Source organism: Coregonus lavaretus (assembly GCF_964263955.1).
Source record: "Coregonus lavaretus genome assembly, contig: HAP1_SCAFFOLD_2593, whole genome shotgun sequence".
NCBI lineage: Eukaryota > Metazoa > Chordata > Actinopteri > Salmoniformes > Salmonidae > Coregonus > Coregonus lavaretus.
This window is the reverse complement of record NW_028161699.1, coordinates 17519-43609: the sequence shown is the minus strand read 5'-3', so window position 1 is coordinate 43609 and position 26091 is coordinate 17519. Positions and strand designations below refer to the sequence as shown.

Below are 26091 nucleotides of genomic sequence, written 5' to 3'. Positions count from 1 at the left end.
TAGGCCTGAGACACGGTAAAACAACAACGAAACGGTTCCTCATTGTACTTTTTTTAAATTATTGTATTTTTAAAAATGTAGCCTAAATTCAAATCCAAATGCATCTTATTCTAAAGCGATGGCCTACAGGATAGGCTCAAATATTCTGTTAAACCTTAAAAATACTTATCTGCACTGTTTTTTTTGTTTTGTTGTTGTTGCACTAATTTATTTTCTATTCGTTTTTAGCCTAAGCCAATGTTCATTCGTTTAAGACTAATAAATAATAATTTGTTTTATCTGATTGTATATTTCAGATTTTTACAGTTCGATAGGTAAAAGGCATAGCCTGAGGACAACAGGCCTATTCCAATGTTCATTCAAGTGTTAGAAAGAATGTCATGGGCTAAATAATCATTTATTTTATCTGATTGTTGTTGACTGTTATATACAGTAAATCCACAATGTGTAAGTCTGTTTAAACGTCCTATCCGATTAGTCTACCAGTATCTTGCAATAGTTTGTTCTCTCTCATTATTACTAAGTTTTTTTATTCAGGCTATTCACAACTTTCAGAGAAAAAGGAAAAGGTGTCCGCTGCAAAAGGCCCATGATCCTCTAGCACTGGAGAGGAGAAGGAAAGATCAAATAAGCCCCATCTGACCTCTAGCTCTGGTGCTCTCCGGTCTGTCTAGAATCTACCTTGTTCTCTTGCATTATGTTAATAGTCTACCATCATATGTATTGAACATTTAGGCTACGGCCAATAGGGAGGAGGCCATTTGGCACGTCCTCGCGGCGCTGTGCTGTTTAGCATTGCAGACTGCAGCAGTACAGTCAAGTAAAAAAAAATGCTAATCCATCGTTTGTGACATCACGATGTGGTCACCGTCGACGATGGCTGTCAAAACATCATCGATCAACGACGCAATCGTAAAAAATCGCCCAACCCCCATTGCCAACTTCACTGGAATATAATAATAATAATAATAATAATAATAATATGCCATTTAGCAGACGCTTTTATCCAAAGGGACTTACAGTCATGCGTGCATACATTTTTTGTGTATGGGTGGTCCCGGGGATCGAACCCACTACCTTGGCGTTACAAGCGCAGTCAGTAGATGGAAACTAAATGGAAACTAAACAGCAGATGGAAACTAAACAGCAGATGGAAACTAAATGGAAACTAAATAGCAGATGGGAACTAAACAGCAGATGGAAAGTGTGATTTGTAATATGGAGGCTGTGTGTTGTAAACCCTGGCAGGTTGGATGATATATGATGAAAACAGGATATCAACCTAATAAACACAAACAAGTTTTAAAAAGATCAGTCTGAATTTATTTGGTATGAATGGACAGTAGTTGAAGTGGAATGAAATGCTAATATGTTTGAAATAGTGAAATGAATGAACAGTAATGTGTAACAGTAGTTATAATACATGCTGCTGTCCTTTCCTAACAATGTCATATACACTTTTGGTATTAGTAGCAGAGCATAGAAATGTCTTTCAAATGAAGATGTCTTTCAGAAATGTAGTTGACCCGGTTTAAGTGCACAGTAGCTTCAGATTGAGTCAGACAGATTGACAGCAGATTGAGTCAGACAGACTGACAGCAGATTGAGTCAGACAGATTGAGTCATGCTGAGACTACTAGATATACTGACTGAAAGATTTACATAATAACATTTTTCTGAATGAGGAAATCAACATTGCTTTTGTAAAATGTCTCAGTGGATAGAAAGACATATTAAACTAGGCGACAGACATGGACGTTGATGTGGCAACAGACATGGACGTTGACGTGGCAACAGACATGGACGTTGATGTGGCAACAGACATGTATAAGTGAGGTGAAAGAAATCAGGTGACTAAAACACAAAATACATTGGTGAATGCTTGTTAAGACATTAGCACGCGCTTATGTTAATTTGATTAAATAGTTACACAGAAATAGAAAACATGTTTAGTAACATTAATAATAAATCACATAATATATTGTAGTGTAAAAGTATAGAAACATAGATAAATCAAGTAATCGTGTTTGATCATTGTAAGAAAATTTCCCTGAAGAAATGTCCCTGAAAAAAAAAAAGATTATTCTAAATAAACAGTTAACATTGACCAATGTTGATCCTCCTTCACCAAACGCACCCAATATTACTCAGAGGCTTTACATCTCTGTGGTGTTACTGGCCAAAGACGGTACAGCGTTCCTCAGTGTATGTGGTTATCAGAATGAGAGGCCTCTTAGGTTTACGGTAAGTAGTGTTAGGTTTACGGTAAGTAGTGTTAGGTTTACGGTAAGTAGTGTTCCCCTGAGTGACATTGGTCAGATTAGCTTCAGTACTCTCCAAGGTGGTCATGGTTAGATTACAGTCCATAGCGGTTGGGGTACGTTTACGGTAACTAGTATTCTCCTGGGTGGTTGTGGGTACGTAACAGTCCTCCTCCCCCCTTGGTACACCAGACAGCGGTTGTCTTAGTGTTAGTTTAAGGTTATTATTACCCTTCAGAGTGGTTACGTTTTGGTCAGGGACGTTGTACTGCGGTGGTCTTACCCTGAAAGGACTGTTGGGCACACTGACTCCTGCCCAGGTGATGGCCACTGTGTGTTTGACCGCGGTAATGGGGGTGTAGGAACAGACGTAGACACCGTCTCCAGTCTTCTTCACCTTCACGTCCAGGGGACCTCCCTCTGCACTCTGTGGGTTAGAGACAACATAGTTACCACTAGCCTGTGTGTGTGTGTGTGTGTGTGTGTGTGTGTGTGTGTGTGTGTGTGTGGGGTTGTCTTACCTGGGCAGAGATCTTTAGGGGGCCCGTCCCAGCATCCTTAGCGTTGACGGTGAATTCTGCCGGTTTGTTGATGACACAGCCACTCTTCTCCAGGCCTGGACCGTAGGCCTTCACCTGAAACATAATTACAACATCACACCTTCACAGATGCACTACTGTAGCAGCAGCTACTAACAGTAACACTACTGGTGTCCCCCAGGGCTCAGTACTAGGTCCTCTTTAATGTCTCACTACTGGTGTCCCCCAGGGCTCAGTACTAGGTCCTCTTTAATGTCTCACTACTGGTGTCCCCCAGGGCTCAGTACTAGGTCCTCTTTAATGTCTCACTACTGGTGTCCCCCAGGGCTCAGTACTAGGTCCTCTTTAATGTCTCACTACTGGTGTCCCCCAGGGCTCAGTACTAGGTCCTCTTTAATGTCTCACTACTGGTGTCCCCCAGGGCTCAGTACTAGGTCCTCTTTAATGTCTCACTACTGGTGTCCCCCAGGGCTCAGTACTAGGTCCTCTTTAATGTCTCACTACTGGTGTCCCCCAGGGCTCAGTACTAGGTCCTCTTTAATGTCTCACTACTGGTGTCCCCCAGGGCTCAGTACTAGGTCCTCTTTAATGTCTCACTACTGGTGTCCCCAAGGGCTCAGTACTAGGTCCTCTTTAATGTCTCACTACTGGTGTCCCCCAGGGCTCAGTACTAGGTCCTCTTTAATGTCTCACTACTTGTGTCCCCCAGGGCTCAGTACTAGGTCCTCTTTAATGTCTCACTACTGGTGTCCCCCAGGGCTCAGTACTAGGTCCTCTTTAATGTCTCACTACTGGTGTCCCCCAGGGCTCAGTACTAGGTCCTCTTTAATGTCTCACTACTGGTGTCCCCCAGGGCTCAGTACTAGGTCCTCTTTAATGTCTCACTACTGGTGTCTCCCAGGGCTCAGTACTAGGTCCTCTTTAATGTCTCACTACTGGTGTCCCCCAGGGCTCAGTACTAGGTCCTCTTTAATGTCTCACTACTGGTGTCCCCCAGGACTCAGTACTAGGTCCTCTTTAATGTCTCACTACTGGTGTCCCCCAGGGCTCAGTACTAGGTCCTCTTTAATGTCTCACTACTGGTGTCCCCCAGGACTCAGTACTAGGTCCTCTTTAATGTCTCACTACTGGTGTCCCCCAGGGCTCAGTACTAGGTCCTCTTTAATGTCTCACTACTGGTGTCCCCAAGGGCTCAGTACTAGGTTCTCTTTAATGTCTCACTACTGGTGTCCCCCAGGGCTCAGTACTAGGTCCTCTTTAATGTCTCACTACTGGTGTCCCCCAGGACTCAGTACTAGGTCCTCTTTAATGTCTCACTACTGGTGTCCCCCAGGGCACAGTACTAGGTTCTCTTTAATGTCTCACTACTGGTGTCCCGCAGGGCTCAGTACTAGGTCCTCTTTAATGTCTCACTACTTGTGTCCCCAAGGGCTCAGTACTAGGTCCTCTTTGATGTCTCACTACTGGTCTCACTACGGAGACAGGAAACAGGAAGCGTGACATCACTCACCAAGCTGGGGTTGCTGTCCTGGTTGTCAGGGACGACGTAGGCCATGAAGGGACTGTCCTCTATATCCTCGTCGTCACACATCACGTGGACAGCGTACTCCCCTGCCTCCGACGGCCAGTACTTCACATCACATGAACCATCATTCTGGTCCTCACACTCGATCTTGGCCTGGGACGGGCCCTCGATGGCAAAGCCTGGTAGAGGGAGGGTGGAATAGCTATTAGCTCTATAACAAAGCATGTTGGTCTGAACGTTGCATGTGTATCACTGAAAGCTTTGTTAAAATATATTTTGTTGGGAGCAGCAGCAAGCATTGAGGGGATACACAACATCTTTCTTTATGAGTTTTAAAAATCAACCAATTTCCATGCATTTGCATTAGGCCTACAGCCCAAAAGCATAAGCATACACAACCTTCACTCAAAACCAATATCTTGAACAGTCATTCAGAACCTCACCTAGAACTCCGACGTCAGTGCCGATGGATTCCGCCACAAAGTCAGCCGATTTCCCCACCATGCCTCCCTCCAGACCTGGCCCCCAGGCCCTGATCTTCTGGGGGCCCGCCTCCGGACCCACCCCCACCTCAAACGGACTGGGACAGAGACACAGGATCGTTACACATATGTTCCAAAGAGTTGGGGGGGGGGGAATATTTCCCCACAGAGATTGGTCTGTTGGATCAAATCCTGATGGGATGCTGGGCCATTATGCTCTGCAGAGCAGACGTTGAAACCCATAATAATTTCTGTAGTATCTACAGTGAGGGGAAAAAAAGTATTTGATCCCCTGCTGATTTTGTACGTTTGCCCACTGACAAAGAAATGATCATTCTATAATTTTAATGGTAGGTTTATTTGAACAGTGAGAGACCGAATAACATGTCAAAAATGTTATAAATTGATTTGCATTTTAATGAGGGAAATAAGTATTTGACCCCCTCTCAATCAGAAAGATTTCTGGCTCCCAGGTGTCTTTTATACAGGTAACGAGCTGAGATTAGGAGCACACTCTTAAAGCGAGTGCTCCTAATCTCAGCTTGTTACCTGTATAAAAGACACCTGTCCACAGAAGCAATCAATCAATCAGATTCCAAACTCTCCACCATGGCCAAGACCAAAGAGCTCTCCAAGGATGTCAGGGACAAGATTGTAGATCTACACAAGGCTGGAATGGGCTACAAGACCATCGCCAAGCAGCTTGGTGAGAAGGTGACAGCAGTTGGTGCGATTATTCGCAAATGGAAGAAACACAAAAGTACTGTCAATCTCCCTCGGCCTGGGGCTCCATGCAAGATCTCACCTCGTGGAGTTGCAATGATCATGAGAACGGTGAGGAATCAGCCCAGAACTACACGGGAGGATCTTGTCAATGATCTCAAGGCAGCTGGGACCATAGTCACCAAGAAAACAATTGGTAACACACTACGCCGTGAAGGACTGAAATCCTGCAGTGCCCGCAAGGTCCCCCTGCTCAAGAAACACATATACAGGCCCGTCTGAAGTTTGCCAATGAATATCTGAATGATTCAGAGGAGAACTGGGTGAAAGTGTTGTGGTCAGATGAGACCAAAATCGAGCTCTTTGGCATCAACTCAAGTTGCTGTGTTTGGAGGAGGAGGAATTCTGCCTATGACCCCAAGAACACCATCCCCACCGTCAAACATGGAGGTGGAAACATTATGCTTTGGGGGTGTTTTTCTGCTAAGGGGACAGGACAACTTCACCGCATCAAAGGGACGATGGACGGGGCCATGTACCATCAAATCTTGGGTGAGAACCTCCTTCCCTCAGCCAGGGCATTGAAAATGGGTCGTGGATGGGTATTCCAGCATGACAATGACCCAAAACACACAGCCAAGGCAACAAAGGAGTGGCTCAAGAAGAAGCACATTAAGGTCCTGGTCCTTAATCCCATAGAACATTTGTGGAGGGAGCTGAAGGTTCGAGTTTCCAAACGTCAGCCTCGAAACCTTAATGACCTGGAGAAGATCTGCAAAGAGGAGTGGAACAAAATCCCTCCTGAGATTTGTGCAAACCTGGTGGCCAACTACAAGAAACGTCTGACCTCTGTGATTGCCAACAAGGGTTTTGCCACCAAGTACTAGGTCATGTTTTGCAGAGGGGTCAAATACTTATTTCCCTCTTTAAAATGCAAATCAATTTATAACATTTTTGACATGCGTTTTTCTGGATTTTTGTTGTTGTTATTCTGTCTCTCACTGTTCAAATAAACCTACCATTAAAATTATAGACTGATCATGTTTTTGTCAGTGGGCAAACGTACAAAATCAGCAGGGGATCAAATCCTTTTTTCCCTGTAATTGCCATTTGCTTTATGCCCCTTTGCCTTACCAGCGCTACTGTGTAAAGTGACGTGGTGCCTTTCTGCAGGGGAAACAGGAGCTGATTGTTTTCATAACATGGCCTTTAAAAAGGTCTGTGGTTAGTGGGAGGGGTAGAGAGCCATTAAGGTCAGTGAAGCTGGGAGGGGTAGAGAGCCATTAAGGTCAGTGGAGCTGGGAGCTGAGGGCTCCGTAGCATGATGTCACCTGAGCGCCTGTTCAATGCTAAGTAAGACCATTGCACAGTCAGACCCCCCCCCCCCCCCGTCCGTCTGTCTGGGAGGTAATACCAGCTAATCAGCCTTCCAGGCATGGTATTACCGTAACCGAACAGACCATTCCAGAACATGGCTTTAAAGGGCCTGTGGTTTGGGCCGTTAAAAGGAACATTTCACTCAAAAACTATCTTCTGGTATTTGTTTCACTAGTCCACTGTTGATACAGTCCCAAAAATGTTTTGCGAGTCCGCAAATGAAGTTTTCAAGATGTAGAACTTTCGAATGCATTTTGCATCATACTGGCTGTATTTGTATACTGGCTGTATTTCTGCCCGAGTTTCTGATCAAGAGCTCATGAAAACATTAAATAACCCCGGGAATCGATAAAACATCTCTCAGAGATGCCCAGAAACGATATAACATTTAAAAAACAATGGGTGAATCTTTCCATTAAAGGAGACATTTCAACCTGGTCCTGAGAGCACATGAGGTCAGCTGGGAGCCTGTTCAGTGCTTAGTAACACCATGGTAACAGCATGGGGGTAATTCCAGTTGTCCTTCTAAGGCCTAGCACTAGCAGGCCACTTTCTTAACCCCATCTTCCAGGCTGAGTATTAGCATTACCAGAGCCCTCTCTCCCAAGAGCGTTTTAAGACGCGTAAATCCAGCCCCCATTGTAGTAAACCCTGATGAAGATACGGAAAATGCCTTAATGCTTAATAAAATGTTAACAGAGGTTAACTCCCCTCACAGCGAGCTGTGACAGCTAGTTAAATTATTTTCACAGTTACAGAATATCATTACTGTAAAACGTAAGCAGGTTTCCGTCTGTCAGTGTGGCATAAAAATGACTACATTTCCTAATGCTGAAACCAGCTCTCACTCTCACACACAGTCATCCAGAAACCAAACAAATACAGCTAAATAAAGAGAATCATTTCCAGGGTTGCTTGTTAAGTTAATCTGTCTGCGACCAGAGTACATAGCCTAGCCCTGATGAAATGTGAGGAGACATTTAAAATGTTTCACACAGTGCCATGTTAGGCACTAAGGTAGCTAACACTGCAATGCTAACACTGCAATGCTAACACACTGGCTGCCTGTCTGCTGCATGTGTCCCCAGGGACCTGCCATTCACTGCTACCACCACATCAGACCACCCCACACCAGGTCAGACCACCCCACACCAGGTCAGACCACCCCACACCAGCACCCCAGGCCAGACCTCACCTCCTGAGTCCCTAGCTACCACGTCCTACCTCACCTCCTGAGTCCCTAGCTACCACGTCCTACCTCACCTCCTGAGTCCCTAGCTACCACGTCCTACCTCACCTCCTGAGTCCCTAGCTACCACGTCCTACCTCACCTCCTGATTCCCTAGCTACCACGTCCTACCTCACCTCCTGATTCCCTAGCTACCACGTCCTACCTCACCTCCTGAGTCCCTAGCTACCACGTCCTACCTCACCTCCTGATTCCCTAGCTACCACGTCCTACCTCACCTCCTGAGTCCCTAGCTACCACGTCCTACCTCACCTCCTGAGTCCCTAGCTACCACGTCCTACCTCACCTCCTGAGTCCCTAGCTACCACGTCCTACCTCACCTCCTGAGTCCCTAGCTACCACGTCCTACCTCACCTCCTGAGTCCCTAGCTACCACGTCCTACCTCACCACCTGAGTCCCTAGCTACCACCACAGTGAGTTCTTACCACTGTGTAGAGACCGAGCAATCAGCCATGGATCTGCCAAGCCCCTCCTACCACACACATACACAAACACTGCTCTAGTCTTCATATATGACCCAAAGGAACCAACTGACTTGACCTGAACATTTCAGGTGACAGTCTAGCAGACTTTGTTTTTGATTACCTACTTTAATTTCCCAACCTTTAACAATCAAAAAAAGCATAGAGAAAGAAACATTGATGTCCAGTATGTAAAGGACTCACCTCTTAGGGATGTGCTGTCCTCCCCAGGTGATGGTGACGGTGTACTTCCCAGGGGTGTGAGGGTAATAGTCATAGTTATACACCCCTTCACCTGACTCCTTCTGTTTCACTGGCTCCTCCATACCTTCTACATGGAGAGGAACGGACCAGAGGGGAGGGGAGGGGAGGGGAGAGGAGAGGAGAGGAGAGGAGAGGAGAGGAGAGGAGAGGAGAGGAGAGGAGAGGAGAGGAGAGGAGAGGAGAGGAGAGGAGAGGAGAGGAGAGGAGAGGAGAGGAGAGGAGAGGAGAGGAGAGGAGAGGAGAGGAGAGGAGAGGAGAGGAGAGGAGAGGAGAGGAGAGGAGAGGAGAGGAGAGGAGAGGAGAGGAGAGGAGAGGAGAGGAGAGGAGAGGAGAGGAGAGGAGAGGAGAGGAGAGGAGAGGAGAGGAGAGGAGAGGAGAGGAGAGGAGAGGAGAGGAGAGAAGAGGAGAGGAGAGAAGAGGAGAGAAGAGGAGAGAGGGATAGAAGAAATGGGAAGAGAGGAGAGGAGAGGAAAGGGAGAGGAGGAAATGAGAGGAGAAGAGATCATTATTATTTACCTTTCTGTCAACAGTGAAGTCATATTTTAACACTAAAGTCTCTTTTACAAATGAGCACTGCACAATACATCAACAAGCAAGTACAGACAAACAATACATATTAAGATACAAAACACAGTCAATTAAAACAAACATTCTTCATAATAAAAATACTCTGTCAACTGTCTGAATTGCCCTTGGGACTTCAAAGCATCCAATCAAAAACATATTTGGGAGATTATTGCAAACATAGGGTGCAAGAAAATTAAAGGCCGATTTATCACCAAAGGATTCTCCCAGAGTTAACCGACCCTGTGAACGGGTTTGGTAACTAGTCATTTTAAATCTTAACAGTGACGTTAGGTAAGTCGGAAGCTTACGGAGCAGGGCTTTTTGATCACCATTACTTTAAAGAGGTCCAGACAACCCTTTGGTAAAGGACACAGTGATGACTAATAGAACTGTCTCCTGTGATAAAACGAAGGGCGCTGTGAAAAACGGCATCCAGGTGTTTAAGAGTAGTGGCAGATGCACTTTGATAAATAGTATCACCACTCTAGAAGAGGTAGAAAGGCTGATAAATAGTATCACCACTCTAGAAGCGGTAGAAAGGCTGACTGCACAATCTGCTTCCTGCTGACTAGAGGCAAGATCTGTTTCTATAAAAACAATATCTTAGCTTCTTAACAAGCTCATTTTATGGTTTTTAAACGCTATATATATATATATATATATATATATATATATATATATATATATATATATATATATATATATATATATATATATATCATTGTCAATCCAAATACCAAGGTATTTGTACGCAGGGACTTGTTCGATTACAGAACAACCCGATGAGTAAAGATGTCATCCATCTGAGACAATCTTACGAGAACTTGAAAACAACATGCATTTAGTTTTGCCCGTATTAAGCACGAGTAAAAAATAAAAAATAAAGAAAATTCGGTAAGGGTTTCCTGTACGGCTGCAGAATCAGACCGTAGCCTTGCCACAGACAGGTCAGCAGTCGGGCCAACTGCGTACATAATAGCATCATCCGCATATAGATGAAACAGATTGACCAATAGCATTTATATAAATAGTGAAAAGAACAGGCCCTAGAATCGACCCCTGAGGAACACCTTTATGTACTTCAAGAAAATCCGACATAACCCCATCAATCACGATGGCCTGAGTTCTGTCACTAAGATAATCATGAAATCATCAGCAGGCGTCAGAGCCCAGGCCAATCGAGGACAAGTTGTTTAATAAAATAGCATGATCAACAGTATCAAACGCTTTTGACAAGGTCCACAAACAAGGCAGCACAATTCATTTTATTTTAGCGTCTAAAGAATTGACAATATCATCAACAACTAATGTGGTTGCTGTGATAGTTCTGTGCTGTGTCCTGATTGGTTAAAAATACCTCAGATTAAAAAAAGAAAAAAAAAAAGAGCAAAGTTGTTTATTTACCAAAGATTCGAGAATCTTAGCTAGACATGAACGCCTGGAGATAGGACGATATTTATCAAGATCACTACTATCCCCGCCCTTATGGAGCAATGGTACATACGCTGTTTTGCATACTTTAGGAATATTTCCTGAGAACAATGTTAGATGTAAAGATATGGGTTACTGAGCCTCCAATTGGGTGGCAGGTAGCTTAGTGGTTAAGAGCGTTGTGCCAGTAACCGAAAGGTTGCTGGTTCTAATCACCGAGCCGACTAAGTGAAAAATCTGTCAATGTACCCTTGAGCAAGGCACTTAACCCTAATTGCTCCTGTAAGTCGCTCTGGATAAGAGCGTCTGCTAAATGACTAATTATTTATTATTAATTGGTCAGCTGCTGTTGATTTCTTGGTATTTATAGCAAGTAAGGACTTATTTTTCGGTGCCGCAATGCCAAAACGTAAACATTCAGAGTCAATCTGCAAAATTCCAGAATCAGCATTTAGCCCACTCTTAGAGATAGTAGGGCTAACCCGTTGAAATAAAATTACGATTAAATGCATCAACGATGGCATTTTGGTCCATAATGGGGCCAGAGTCTGAATTAATTTGTTGGGGCAGAGAGGAGTAAGTCAAATCCTTCAGAGATTTGAGTTTAAGAATTTAGCCAGATTCCCCTTACAATCAGAAAGAGTGGATAGATAATAAATCAGATTTAGCCTTTCTGATTAGTCTTATACATTGATTCCTCAGTTGCCTAAAAGATTGCCAATACGGGCCTAAGCCTGTGTTCCTGGCATTTACCCAGGCAACATTCTTAAGAATGACTTCAGATAATATCATCTTATCATCATCAAGGACAACACAATAAAGCTTATCATCATCAAGGACAAGACAATAAAGCTTATCATCATCAAGGACAACACAATAAAGCTTATCATCATCAAGGACAACACAATAAAGCTTATCATCATCAAGGACAAGACAATAAAGCTTAAAAGCTTATTTCCATTGTTGTCCTTTTGGAGGGGGAAGAGGGGAATGCAGCAAGGTTACACGCCAACTGATGTAAAGGGAGCAGGATTATCTCCAATAGTATCGAAGACATTTACTAAAAAGCTTCAAGCTAAAATCAGGTTCAGGGAATAGCTGAGATACAATCAAGGTCACTAAAATAAAGATCATGTAAAAAAGCTTGTTCACTAAAGTTTTTAAAGTTCCTCTTAGTGATGTCACTAGGCTTAGATTGATGCATTCTCATATCTCTGACAGAGAGACCGGTTTAGCTCAGAGCAAATATCTTTCAGCGTATCTCAAATCAATATTAAAAACACCCAGAGGAGAGGAGGAGGAAGAGAGGAGAGGAGGAAGAGAGGAGAGGAGAGAAGGAGGAAGAGAGGAGGAGGAAGAGAAGAAGAGAGGAAGAAAGAAGGAGGAGAATAAGAGAGGAGGAGGAGGAGAAGAGAGGAGGAGGAGGAGAAGAGAGGAGGAGGAGGAGAAGAGAGGAGGAGGAGGAGAAGAGAGGAGACAAGAGGAGAGGAGGAGGAGGAGAAGAGAGAAGGAGGAGGAGGAGAAGAGAGGAGGAGGAGGAGGAGAGAGGAGACAAGAGGAGAGGAGCAGAAGAGAGGAGGGTGTGGCCAGTAGGTTAGAGGGTATGGCCAGTAGGTTAGAGGGTGTGGCCAGTAGGTTAGAGGGTGTGGCCAGTAGGTTAGAGGGTGTGGCCAGTAGGTTAGAGGGTGTGGCCAGTAGGTTAGAGGGTGTGGCCAGTAGGTTAGAGGGTATGGCCAGTAGGTTAGAGGGTATGGCCAGTAGGTTAGAGGGTGTGGCCAGTAGGTTAGAGGGTGTGGCCAGTAGGTTAGAGGGTGTGGCCAGTAGGTTAGAGGGTATGGCCAGTAGGTTAGAGGGTGTGGCCAGTAGGTTAGAGGGTATGGCCAGTAGGTTAGAGGGTGTGGCCAGTAGGTTAGAGGGTGTGGCCAGTAGGTTAGAGGGTGTGACCAGTAGGTTAGAGGGTGTGGCCAGTAGGTTAGAGGGTGTGGCCAGTAGGTTAGAGGGTGTGACCAGTAGGTTAGAGGGTGTGGCCAGTAGGTTAGAGGGTATGGCCAGTAGGTTAGAGGGTATGGCCAGTAGGTTAGAGGGTGTGGCCAGTGGGTTAGAGGGTGTGGCCAGTAGGTTAGAGGGTGTGGCCAGTAGGTTAGAGGGTGTGGCCAGTAGGTTAGAGGGTGTGGCCAGTAGGTTAGAGGGTGTGGCCAGTAGGTTAGAGGGTATGGCCAGTAGGTTAGAGGGTGTGGCCAGTAGGTTAGAGGGTGTGGCCAGTAGGTTAGAGGGTGTGGCCAGTAGGTTAGAGGGTGTGGCCAGTAGGTTAGAGGGTGTGGCCAGTAGGTTAGAGGGTATGGCCTGGCCAGTCTAGTGTCCTTGCTAAAGCACCATGGCCTAAAAACAATAGTCAGGGGAGTTGGTTAAAGCTCACATCTGAGACCAGGCTAGCAACACATGGTGGGTGAATGAATGAATTAATTCATGGACCAGACTAGCAACACATGGTGGGTGAATGAATGAATGAATTCATGGACCAGACTAGCAGCCCAGATGCTGCCGCTGGGTTCTGCTGATGTAGTCATCAGGGCGGGCCTGGCAGCGTGGTGTTGATTTTATTTAACCCTTATTTTACCAGGTCAGTTGACGGAGAACCCATTCTCATTTACAGCAACGACCTGGGGAATAGTTACAGGGGAGAGGAGGGGGGGATGAATGAGCCAATTGGTAGCAGCATGGTAGGCGTGTCACTGAGTGATTAATGAGCTGACCCAGGTCTCTGGTACCACGGTGCTACTGGCATGGTACTATGTCTGACTCTGACCGGTTCCAGCTTCATTACTGTACTGGCTCTACCCATGGGCTGCGAAGCCTGGTCCCAGATCTGTCCAACGAGGCCTTACAGCTGAACTGGCTCGACTGACCTTGGTGGTCATGCCTTGTTGCCAACTCCTCTGACTAGACTATATAACAGTTAGAGCAGTTGGCTACAGTAAATACTGTACATATCTGGACCAGCTGGCAGTGCCAACACCAGCCTACTGAACAGGCCTCTCTGTGCCCAGGCCACCACGTATCCCCCTGGCCTGGCACAGCATGGTCTGAGTAATACCACCAGGGATGGAATTCACCTGCCAGCATTAACCCATAGACCAGGGGTGGAATTCACCTGCCAGCATTAACCCATAGACCAGGGGTGGAATTCACCTGCCAGCATTAACCCATAGACCAGGGGTGGAATTCACCTGCCAGCATTAACCCATAGACCAGGGGTGGAATTCACCTGCTAGCATTAACCCATAGACCAGGGGTGGAATTCACCTGCCAGCATTAACCCATAGACCAGGGGTGGAATTCACCTGCTAGCATTAACCCATAGACCAGGGGTGGAATTCACCTGCTAGCATTAACCCATAGACCAGGGGTGGAATTCACCTGCTAGCATTAACCCATAGACCAGGGGTGGAATTCACCTGCTAGCATTAACCCATAGACCAGGGGTGGAATTCACCTGCCAGCATTAACCCATAGACCAGGGGTGGAATTCACCTGCTAGCATTAACCCATAGACCAGGGGTGGAATTCACCTGCTAGCATTAACCCATAGACCAGGGGTGGAATTCACCTGCCAGCATTAACCCATAGACCAGGGGTGGAATTCACCTGCTAGCATTAACCCATAGACCAGGGATGGAATTCACCTGCTAGCATTAACCCATAGACCAGGGGTGGAATTCACCTGCCAGCATTAACCCATAGACCAGGGGTGGAATTCACCTGCCAGCATTAACCCATAGACCAGGGGTGGATTCACCTGCCAGCATTAACCCATAGACCAGGGGTGGAATTCACCTGCCAGCATTAACCCATAGACCAGGGGTGGAATTCACCTGCTAGCATTAACCCATAGACCAGGGGTGGAATTCACCTGCTAGCATTAACCCATAGACCAGGGGTGGAATTCACCTGCTAGCATTAACCCATAGACCAGGGGTGGAATTCACCTGCTAGCATTAACCCATAGACCAGGGGTGGAATTCACCTGCTAGCATTAACCCATAGACCAGGGGTGGAATTCACCTGCTAGCATTAACCCATAGACCAGGGGTGGAATTCACCTGCTAGCATTAACCCATAGACCAGGGGTGGAATTCACCTGCTAGCATTAACCCATAGACCAGGGGTGGAATTCACCTGCCAGCATTAACCCATAGACCAGGGGTGGAATTCACCTGCTAGCATTAACAAATCCCTAGTCCTTGCCGATGACAACCATCCCCTAAAACACAAGGCTAAATCTACACTGGAGCTGCTCACCAAGACGACATTGAATGTTCCTGAGTGGCCGAGTTACAATTTTGACTTAAAGTCGGCTTGAAAATCTATGGCAAGACTTGAAAATGGCTGTCTAGCAATGATCAACAACCAATTTGACAGAGCTTGAAGAATTTTTAAAATAATAATGTGCAAATACTCTACAATCCAGGTGTGGAAAGCTCTTAGAGACTTACCCAGAAAGACTCACAGCTGTAAATCGCTGCCTAAGGTGATTCTAACATGTATTGACTCAGGAGTGTGAATACTTATGTAAATGAGATATTTCTGCATTTCATTTGCAATATATTTGCTAAAATTTCTAAAAACATATTTTCACTTTGTCATTATGGGGTATTGTGTGTAGATGGGTGGGGATTACTATTATTTTTCATAAATGTTGAATTCAGGTGGCCATTTGCGAACTCTGCCATGACATGTTCTAGATGCGCAATTAAAGGGGAACTACACTAAACAAAAATCTAGATTTGTTCATTTTTGTCTATAGATACTTTTTTTCTTTGCTGTGATTTAAGCATTGACATGGACTCAGAGCATAACTTTTCATTGTTTCTCTGTGAATATTTGTAATACTGAGATTTTTTTATTTAAATAATAATACCACCATACCAGGAAAAATACAACTGAGAAAACAGAATTCTGGAAAATACAAAATATAATTTTATGGGGCCTGTCATGCCAGATACTGTTCATTAACCATTATTTTACCAGGTATATTGACAGAAAACACATTTCTTTAACACCAAGGACCCGGGGAAGAGTTGCAGGGTAGAGGACAAGAGAAGAACGTGCAGCTAGCGACATGTTTGATTTCTTTAAAGTAGGTTGGAGACCCCTGCTATAAAGAAGACCAACAGGAGGTGGCTTTTACTACAGCGGGGTGTAGGGTGAAGGGAGGGGTGAAGGGAGGGGTGTAGGGTGAAGGGAGGGGTGAAGGGAGGGGTGTAGGATGAAGGGAGGGGTGAAGGGAGGGGTGTAGGATGAAGGGAGGGGTGAAGGGAGGGGTGTAGGATGAAGGGAGGGGTGAAGGGAGGGGTGTAGGATGAAGGGAGGGGTGTAGGGTGAAGGGAGGGGTGAAGGGAGGGGTGTAGGGTGAAGGGACGGGTGAAGGGAGGGGTGTAGGATGAAGGGAGGGGTGTAGGGTGAAGGGACGGGTGAAGGGAGGGGTGTAGGGTGAAGGGAGGGGTGTAGGGTGAAGGGAGGGGTGTAGGGTGAAGGGACGGGTGTATGGAAGGAGGGGGAGAGGTAGAAGGGAGGGGTGTAGGGTGAAGGGAGGGGTGTAGGGTGAAGGGAGGGGTGTAGGGTGAAGGGACGGGTGTAGGGTGAAGGGACGGGTGTATGGAAGGAGGGGGAGAGGTAGAAGGGAGGGGTGTAGGGTGAAGGGAGGGGTGTAGGGAGGGGTGTAGGGTGAAGGGAGGGGTGAAGGGAGGGGTGTAGGATGAAGGGAGGGGTGAAGGGAGGGGTGTAGGATGAAGGGAGGGGTGAAGGGAGGGGTGTAGGATGAAGGGAGGGGTGAAGGGAGGGGTGTAGGATGAAGGGAGGGGTGTAGGGTGAAGGGAGGGGTGAAGGGAGGGGTGTAGGGTGAAGGGACGGGTGAAGGGAGGGGTGTAGGATGAAGGGAGGGGTGTAGGGTGAAGGGACGGGTGAAGGGAGGGGTGTAGGGTGAAGGGAGGGGTGTAGGGTGAAGGGAGGGGTGAAGGGACGGGTGTATGGAAGGAGGGGGAGAGGTAGAAGGGAGGGGTGTAGGGTGAAGGGAGGGGTGTAGGGAGGGGTGTAGGGTGAAGGGAGGGGTGAAGGGAGGGGTGTAGGATGAAGGGAGGGGTGAAGGGAGGGGTGTAGGATGAAGGGAGGGGTGAAGGGAGGGGTGTAGGATGAAGGGAGGGGTGAAGGGAGGGGTGTAGGATGAAGGGAGGGGTGTAGGGTGAAGGGAGGGGTGAAGGGAGGGGTGTAGGGTGAAGGGACGGGTGAAGGGAGGGGTGTAGGATGAAGGGAGGGGTGTAGGGTGAAGGGACGGGTGAAGGGAGGGGTGTAGGGTGAAGGGAGGGGTGTAGGGTGAAGGGAGGGGTGTAGGGAGGGGTGTATGGAAGGAGGGGGAGAGGTAGAAGGGAGGGGTGTAGGGTGAAGGGAGGGGTGAAGGGAGGGGTGTAGGGTGAAGGGAGGGGTGTAGGGTGAAGGGAGGGGTGTAGGGTGAAGGGAGGGGTGTAGGGTGAAGGGACGGGTGTATGGAAGAAGGAGGGTAGAGGGGAGGGGTGTAGGGTGAAGGGAGGGGTGTAGGGTGAAGGGAGGGGTGTAGGATGAAGGGAGGGGTGTAGGATGAAGGGAGGGGTGTAGGGTGAAGGGAGGGGTGTAGGGTGAAGGGAGGGGTGTAGGATGAAGGGAGGGGTGTAGGGTGAAGGGAGGGGTGTAGGGTGAAGGGAGGGGTGTAGGGTGAAGGGAGGGGTGTAGGATGAAGGGAGGGGTGTAGGATGAAGGGAGGGGTGTAGGATGAAGGGAGGGGTGTAGGATGAAGGGGAGAGGTAGAAGGGAGGGGTGTAGGATGAAGGGAGGGGTGTAGGATGAAGGGAGGGGTGTAGGATGAAGGGAGGGGTGTAGGATGAAGGGAGGGGTGTAGGATGAAGGGAGGGGTGTAGGATGAAGGGAGGGGTGTAGTGTGAAGGGAGGGGTGTAGGATGAAGGGAGGGGTGTAGGATGAAGGGAGGGGTGTAGGATGAAGGGAGGGGTGTAGGATGAAGGGAGGGGTGTAGGATGAAGGGAGGGGGGTAGGATGAAGGGAGGGGTGTAGGATGAAGGGAGGGGTGTAGGATGAAGGGAGGGGTGTATGGAAGGAGGGGGAGAGGTAGAAGGAAGGGATGGAGGTAGGGATAGAGGGAAGGGGGTTCGAGGGAGGAATGGAGAGGGGGATGGGGGAGGGATCGGTGGAGGAGGGGAGATGTAGTGAACCGAGTGGGGTGGGGAGTGGGCCTTCTGACCTCAATGGGACTTCCTGGTTAAAAGGTGAAATGAAATTGCTAATGAAAAAAATGAGACTTGTAACAACTGTTAACTCACTGGGTCCTTTGACTGTGACCTTTAGGTCCCCACTCCCTGCGTTCGTGGTGTCCACTCTGAAGTCAGCCACCTGTTTAACTCTGACCCCTCTGGGCTGGAGGCCACGCCCTGTGGCACGACACGCCCCTGGCATCGACGCTGAAACCCAGAAGACAAAAGAGAAGACTTTATTACAAGAATCACTTCAGCTCTGAAACGCATTCATTCATTTGGTTTGTTCATTCATGTATTGGTAGTAGTGTGTCATCACAGTGAGTAAAGTCCTCCATGCAGAATACCTCTGAAGCCACAGCTGGCACCAAGTCCTCCATGCAAACAGGGGCTGTCTAAGTCTGTCTGGTTGGTAATGTAATGTCCACTGACCCAGCGAACAGGGGCTGTCTGAGTCTGTCTGGTTGGTAATGTAATGTCCACTGACCCAGCGAACAGGGGCTGTCTAAGTCTGTCTGGTTGGTAATGTAATGTCCACTGACCCAGCGAACAGGGGCTGTCTAAATCTGTCTGGTTGGTAATGTAATGTCCACTGACCCAGCGAACAGGGGCTGTCTAAGTCTGTCTGGTTGGTAATGTAATGTAATGTCCACTGACCCAGCGAACAGGGGCTGTCTGAGTCTGTCTGGTTGGTAATGTAATGTCCACTGACCCAGCGAACAGGGGCTGTCTAAGTCTGTCTGGTTGGTAATGTAATGTTCACTGACCCAGCGAACAGGGGCTGTCTGAGTCTGTCTGGTTGGTAATGTAATGTCCACTGACCCAGCGAACAGGGGCTGTCTAAGTCTGTCTGGTTGGTAATGTAATGTAATGTCCACTGACCCAGCGAACAGGGGCTGTCTAAGTCTGTCTGGTTGGTAATGTAATGTAATGTCCACTGACCCAGCGAACAGGGGCTGTCTGAGTCTGTCTGGTTGGTAATGTAATGTCCACTGACCCAGCGAACAGGGGCTGTCTAAATCTGTCTGGTTGGTAATGTAATGTCCACTGACCCAGCGAACAGGGGCTGTCTAAATCTGTCTGGTTGGTAATGTAATGTCCACTGACCCAGCGAACAGGGGCTGTCTAAATCTGTCTGGTTGGTAATGTAATGTAATGTCCACTGACCCAGCGAACAGGGGCTGTCTGAGTCTGTCTGGTTGGTAATGTAATGTCCACTGACCCAGCGAACAGGGGCTGTCTAAGTCTGTCTGGTTGGTAATGTAATGTAATGTTCACTGACCCAGCGAACAGGGGCTGTCTGAGTCTGTCTGGTTGGTAATGTAATGTCCACTGACCCAGCGAACAGGGGCTGTCTAAGTCTGTCTGGTTGGTAATGTAATGTAATGTCCACTGACCCAGCGAACAGGGGCTGTCTAAGTCTGTCTGGTTGGTAATGTAATGTAATGTCCACTGACCCAGCGAACAGGGGCTGTCTGAGTCTGTCTGGTTGGTAATGTAATGTCCACTGACCCAGCGAACAGGGGCTGTCTAAATCTGTCTGGTTGGTAATGTAATGTAATGTCCACTGACCCAGCGAACAGGGGCTGTCTGAGTCTGTCTGGTTGGTAATGTAATGTAATGTTCACTGACCCAGCGAACAGGGGCTGTCTAAGTCTGTCTGGTTGGTAATGTAATGTCCACTGACCCAGCGAACAGGGGCTGTCTAAGTCTGTCTGGTTGGTAATGTAATGTCCACTGACCCAGCGAACAGGGGCTGTCTGAGTCTGTCTGGTTGGTAATGTAATGTTCACTGACCCAGCAAACAGGGGCTGTCTAAGTCTGTCTGGTTGGTAATGTAATGTCCACTGACCCAGCGAACAGGGGCTGTCTAAGTCTGTCTGGTTGGTAATGTAATGTAATGTCCACTGACCCAGCGAACAGGGGCTGTCTAAGTCTGTCTGGTTGGTAATGTAATGTAATGTTCACTGACCCAGCGAACAGGGGCTGTCTAAGTCTGTCTGGTTGGTAATGTAATGTCCACTGACCCAGCGAACAGGGGCTGTCTGAGTCTGTCTGGTTGGTAATGTAATGTCCACTGACCCAGCGAACAGGGGCTGTCTGAGTCTGTCTGGTTGGTAATGTAATGTTCACTGACCCAGCGAACAGGGGCTGTCTAAGTCTGTCTGGTTGGTAATGTAATGTCCACTGACCCAGCGAACAGGGGCTGTCTAAGTCTGTCTGGTTGGTAATGTAATGTCCACTGACCCAGCGAACAGGGGCTGTCTAAGTCTGTCTGGTTGGTAATGTAATGTCCACTGACCCAGCGAACAGGGGCTGTCTGAGTCTGTCTGGTTGGTAATGTAATGTCCACTGACCCAGCGAACAGGGGCTGTCTGAGTCTGTCTGGTTGGTAATGTAATGTTCACTGACCCAGCGAACAGGGGCTGTCTAAGTCTGTCTGGTTGGTAATGTAATGTCCACTGACCCAGCGAACAGGGGCTGTCTGAGCCTGTCTGGTTGGTAATGTAATGTTCACTGACCCAGCGAAATGAAGGGGACTATAGGCATAAAGCAGTTGGAATGAAGGGGTGCTGAGAATTTTAATTTTAATGTAAAAAAATTTAAATTTTTAATAATTTTTTAATTTAATTTAATTTAAGTACAGAAGACTGTACTATAAGGAATAAAGCAGTTGGAATGAAGGGGTGCTGAGAAGACTGTACTATAAGGCATAAAGCAGTTGGAATGAAGGGGTGCTGAGAAGACTGTACTATAAGGAATAAAGCAGTTGGAATGAAGGGGTGCTGAGAAGACTGTACTATAAGGAATAAAGCAGTTGGAATGAAGGGGTGCTGAGAAGACTGTACTATAAGGCATAAAGCAGTTGGAATGAAGGGGTGCTGAGCAGACTGTACTATAAGGCATAAAGCAGTTGGAATGAAGGGGTGCTGAGAAGACTGTACTATAAGGAATAAAGCAGTTGGAATGAAGGGGTGCTGAGAAGACTGTACTATAAGGCATAAAGCAGTTGGAATGAAGGGGTGCTGAGCAGACTGTACTATAAGGCATAAAGCAGTTGGAATGAAGGGGTGCTGAGAAGACTGTACTATAAGGAATAAAGCAGTTGGAATGAAGGGGTGCTGAGCAGACTGTACTATAAGGCATAAAGCAGTTGGAATGAAGGGGTGCTGAGCAGACTGTACTATAAGGCATAAAGCAGTTGGAATGAAGGGGTGCTGAGAAGACTGTACTATAAGGCATAAAGCAGTTGGAATGAAGGGGTGCTGAGCAGACTGTACTATAAGGCATAAAGCAGTTGGAATGAACAGGGGCTGCATTCAGACCCTACAATCAACATGACCAAAGAACCAAAAGTATAGGCGTGTGTGCCAAATGGCACCCTATTCCCCATTCTAGTCTAAAGTAGTGCACTATATAGGGAATAGGGTGCTATTTGGAACGCAGCCTACAAGTCTCAACTCTACCTCACGAACCACATCAAGACTTTAACCTCCTGAAATCTGCTTCCAAACTGAGAAGGCTTGAAGTTGGAGGGGGTTTCCAGACATAAACACAATAAATACAGCCTCACTTTCCAATTCAACAACAGCCTCTCTGATTCACTTATCATTCAGTTATCTGTATCAGTTATTCATTTGAATAAAAACAATAATGACTACACAAATCCTTTATTTTTGGAAAATCTATTTACGGGTCTGTAAAGCGAGAGGTTTTAGGGTCACGATGCTGCGTTGTACCGTGCCGTGAGGTCGGTGTGGCGTGGAAAAGCTGCATCAGGGAGATGGAATTTAGTGTTTTATGAGTTGCAGGAGGAGGAGGAGGAGGAGGAGGGCAGAGGAGAGGGGCTGAACACGGCTTGTCCTGGCTTGAGGCTTGAGGTGTCCGCATGCTTCCCAGCCGAAACAGTGCTGAAGAGTTTGTGCATATATTCTGATGACATTTTGTGACTTGGGTGAGAGTTTTTTTAAGGCTGTTTGGGCACACATTTTTTCTGGAGGCAAGCCGAAGTTCGGAGCCGAAGTCCACGCCCCCTCGTCGGTGATTGGTCAACAGTAGGGATTCTTCAATAAAGTCTGTTGTCATTCAACGAGAGACCACCATTTTTTTCATTTAGAAATACTGCATCAAACATCTTCGTTACATGTAAAATTCCGCGACTATCCTCTGCAAAAACGTCTAAATAAATGACAGATTTCTTGAGTTATCTTAGATTCTTTCTGACTATTTTAAGGAAGTGTATACTGCTACGGCGTCTCAAAATAGACAAACAGTACTATTGCCGCTTTTTTCTCCTTTTTCAAGCGAAGGTCTTTTAAGAGAGTAGCAAGACACTTGTTCGGTTCAGCTAGCCTTTAGTCCTAATGCTGGAGCTTCCTGCTCTCCTCTCCTTCTAGCCTTTAGTCCTAATGCTGGAGCTTCCTGCTCTCCTCTCCTTCTAGCCTTTAGTCCTAATGCTGGAGCTTCCTGCTCTCCTCTCCTTCTAGCCTTTAGTCCTAATGCTGGAGCTTCCTGCTCTCCTCTCCTTCTAGCCTTTAGTCCTAATGCTGGAGCTTCCTGCTCTCCTCTCCTTCTGTCCACCAGCCAGAGTCGAGCCAGGTCACCTCCCCCAGAGAGGGTGAGGCTAGGGGGGGGAGTAAATACTGTAGGTGGTGAGGCAGGAGGGGTGAGGCGGGGGAGGCAGCTGACCGCTCAGCGGAAACTAACGAGACAAAAAATGTTCACCCAATTATGTCAGACCCAGAGTTATGGAGTGTAGCCAGAGTTCTGTACGTAGGCTAAATCTGGGGAACGAGGGTTCTAGAATCTAAATAAAGCTCTTAAATGAAACATTGGATTGTCTTCAGAAGGTTTAGTGGGGTTGAAAATGTAAAAATGGCTAGAATGCATTCAGAAGGTTTCAGAAGGTTTAGGTTCTGTGTAAAGGTGAGAATCTCACGAACACGTCGGTTGATTTGCTCTAGGACGCCCACAGGCCTCACAAGACTCATCTGAAGGTCCCCCGGTACCACTCGGAAAAATTAAAACGGGCGTATATATGGAGACTGTTTAGTGACTAAAATAAGGGGTTAAATACATGTATAAAAAAAAAAAAATGTTTAATGAAAGAATGTTTCCTGATCTTTCTTTTATCTCTCAGATATAGGATAGACACTTCAGAACAAACTTCCTTTAGATTTTTTTGGGACTATCTGTTATTCAATGCGTTTGTATGGGATAATAGCAGTAAGTAATAATTTTTTTACATATCTTTTTTTGATACTTCAAGGGGTTTTAAAATGCAAAATCAGATAGCTAAAACAATTCTATATAACCTAGTAGAACCCCCCCCCCCCCCCACCCCCACCCGGCTTAGACAGGGTTTAACACTTAAGGTTAGAGTTCACCTGGTCCGATGTTGACAGTAGAAGGACTCTTGGGTATTGCGATGCCTCCGAAGGTGATGGTGACGGTGTGAGGACCCTGCTGGGTGGGCTTGTAGGTACACCTGAACACACTGTCTCCCTTATCCTCCACCATGGCCTCCACCGACGGTCTGCCCTGAGGATCCTTGATGACAGCTGCCACATCTCCCACTCCAGCCCCTGGAACATAGCAACACTTTAACCCAAGCACCTAGAATGTAGATTCGTTTTCATGCCAGAAACATACAGATCTGGGACCAGTCTAAAAAGCACCATCTTCAAAATGCTAATAAAAAAAACACACAAAAAGTTAAACAACCCAGCGTATGCGGTCCTACATACAGTACACAAATAATTCCTTATTTGGAGTCAGTTATCCTAAATAACAGAAGGAGCTGTGGGAGGAGAACCAACCTGCAGTGTAGATGTCGAAGTAGGTAGGTTTGTTGGCGATGTTCCCTATAGGTTCCAGTCCAGGCCCTTTAGCTGTAACCTTGGTGGGGTCTCCCTGAGCCTTGTCCACACTCACCTCAAACGGAGACTTGGGGATCTGCTGGCCTGCGAACAGCACTGTCACCTAGACAGGATCAGACAACAACGACGTCAGAAAGCATCTTTGCAGAAGCAGTATCTAATGCAGTCAAACAGTTTAGACGCAATAAAAACAATATCTGACAAGCTCTCAACAGTCAAGTGAAGAACTTGACTCTAGGACTGAATCAAGAGCTTGCCAAATGAAAAGTGAAGATTTTTTATTTTTAATTTTTTTTAATTGTTTTTGTCATTTAGCAGACGCTCTTATCCAGAGCGACTTACAGGAGCAATTAGGGTTAAGTGCCTTGCTCAAGGGCACATCGACAGATTTTTCACCTAGTCGGCTCGGGGATTAGAACCAGCGACCTTTCGGTTACTGGCACAACGCTCTTAACCACTAAGCTACCTGCCGCCCCCGAGGTGCTGTTGTGGGTAGGGATGTGGCGGTCACGAAATTGTCAGCCGGTAATTGACCATTAATTAACAAGCCACTGATGCAGACCTTTGGAACATCTACATGTTAAAAAGTCTAATAAATCCATGTAATATAGCCTACACCTTCACAATAAATCCATTATTTATTTTAGACAGGTCTAAAGAAACATGATATGAAGAAAATGTAGTCTATTTCAGAAGAACAGAATAGCATCCTCTGAGTTGTCCTTATGTTAGGTCCTGATCTGGATATGCCATATGGCTGTGGGCTACACTAGTTCATTTAGCAGACAAGATCTGCTTAGAATTCCATGGCATTATTTTATATTATTTTATAGTGTGAAGAAAACAATTGAACAAAGCTGAATAAAATATTAAGGATATTTTCTCCAGAAGATTTGAGGGAGTGAGCACATGCGGCTATTCTGTGTTGAGCGGTTAACAAAGAAACAGGTACTCCTAAATGCTTAATTTAGAGTTATTAATGTAACTTTAGTTGTTCTACAAACGTTGGGCTATATGTTTTGATTTTTAATACATTGTAAGGCTGCATGATGCGACTATTGATGATTTGAAAAAAGTTGCTTGAAAGGCGTGAGCTCTGCTTTGTTTTTTTGCACAGGCTGTACACACTTCATCAGTCTCTCATTCACTATTTGACAAGCACTTGATAATGCCTCAAATTTCCCGCTGACAAAAATCCATCCCTTTTGTGCCCTTGGGCTAAATATAATAATTATAATTCCCTTCTCCCTGAGTGCTGCGTGGTCTGAAGCGCCTCTCACTCACATGGCTCTCAGTCACGTGATCAGGTCTTTCACACAAGCTACAAGTGAAGACAGACACATCGGGGACGCAACTGCGCACGTCTTTATCAAATTCCGAGGTGCATATTGAAGATATTGGAAGAACTGTCCACATGTACTTTTCGCCAGCCAAAAAGATGAGTAGACCTAACGAACAGCAAAAGCACTAGCCTATGTCAATCTACTATCCCCCATAGTACAAAAGTCAACCTATTCTATTCTGTGAGATAAATATTTCAAACATTGCGGGATTCAATAGTGCCCAAATTAATACAACCACAAGCATCAAAAAACCTTTTTTACGCAATGAGGGTGACCCAACAGATCAGAACGCTTAGCTTAAAATGTTGATAAACTATTAGGCTATTTCTTCACATTATAAGCACAGCAATACGCACACGGCAGTAGGCTATAAGCGGGAATGTTCCATTAGCAGGAAAACACCATTATCAAAAGTGACCGCAAATGCGATTATGCATGTAATGCTTTTATTATAAAAGGTGCATTTCTATGGTGAAATGTATCTTCCCCAAACTTGAAACTCACGCGCTGCTTATGTATGCCAGTTAGGCTCTAAACCCCTTGTAAAGCGGATTCATGTGCTTAATTTTAAGACGTTATTTGGCCACTTTAGTTGTGATACAAACCTTATTAAAACATATAGGCCTATGGGCTAGGCTACATGAGAAAAAGGCATTGTTTCTTACGCTGGGCATCATTCAGTGATAATATATA

The 26091-nt window shown here is 46.3% G+C and overlaps 1 protein-coding gene across 1 annotated transcript in view; it reads right to left on the bottom strand.

Annotated features, from left to right (window-relative positions):
- The window catches only part of LOC311120208 (filamin-B-like), a gene marked incomplete at its 3' end in the record, with an annotated part of 67163 nt that overhangs the window by 33548 nt on the left and 7524 nt on the right, over positions 1-26091 (bottom strand). Inside the window, exons 5-12 of the mRNA XM_084194824.1 lie at positions 23996-24158; positions 23564-23761; positions 18246-18383; positions 8823-8949; positions 4769-4905; positions 4311-4504; positions 2783-2896; positions 2545-2688 (exon numbers count right to left, since the gene is read on the bottom strand). Coding sequence (XP_084050950.1) covers positions 2545-2688; positions 2783-2896; positions 4311-4504; positions 4769-4905; positions 8823-8949; positions 18246-18383; positions 23564-23761; positions 23996-24158 — 1215 coding nt within the window. The remainder of the gene's footprint in view (positions 1-2544; positions 2689-2782; positions 2897-4310; positions 4505-4768; positions 4906-8822; positions 8950-18245; positions 18384-23563; positions 23762-23995; positions 24159-26091) is intronic.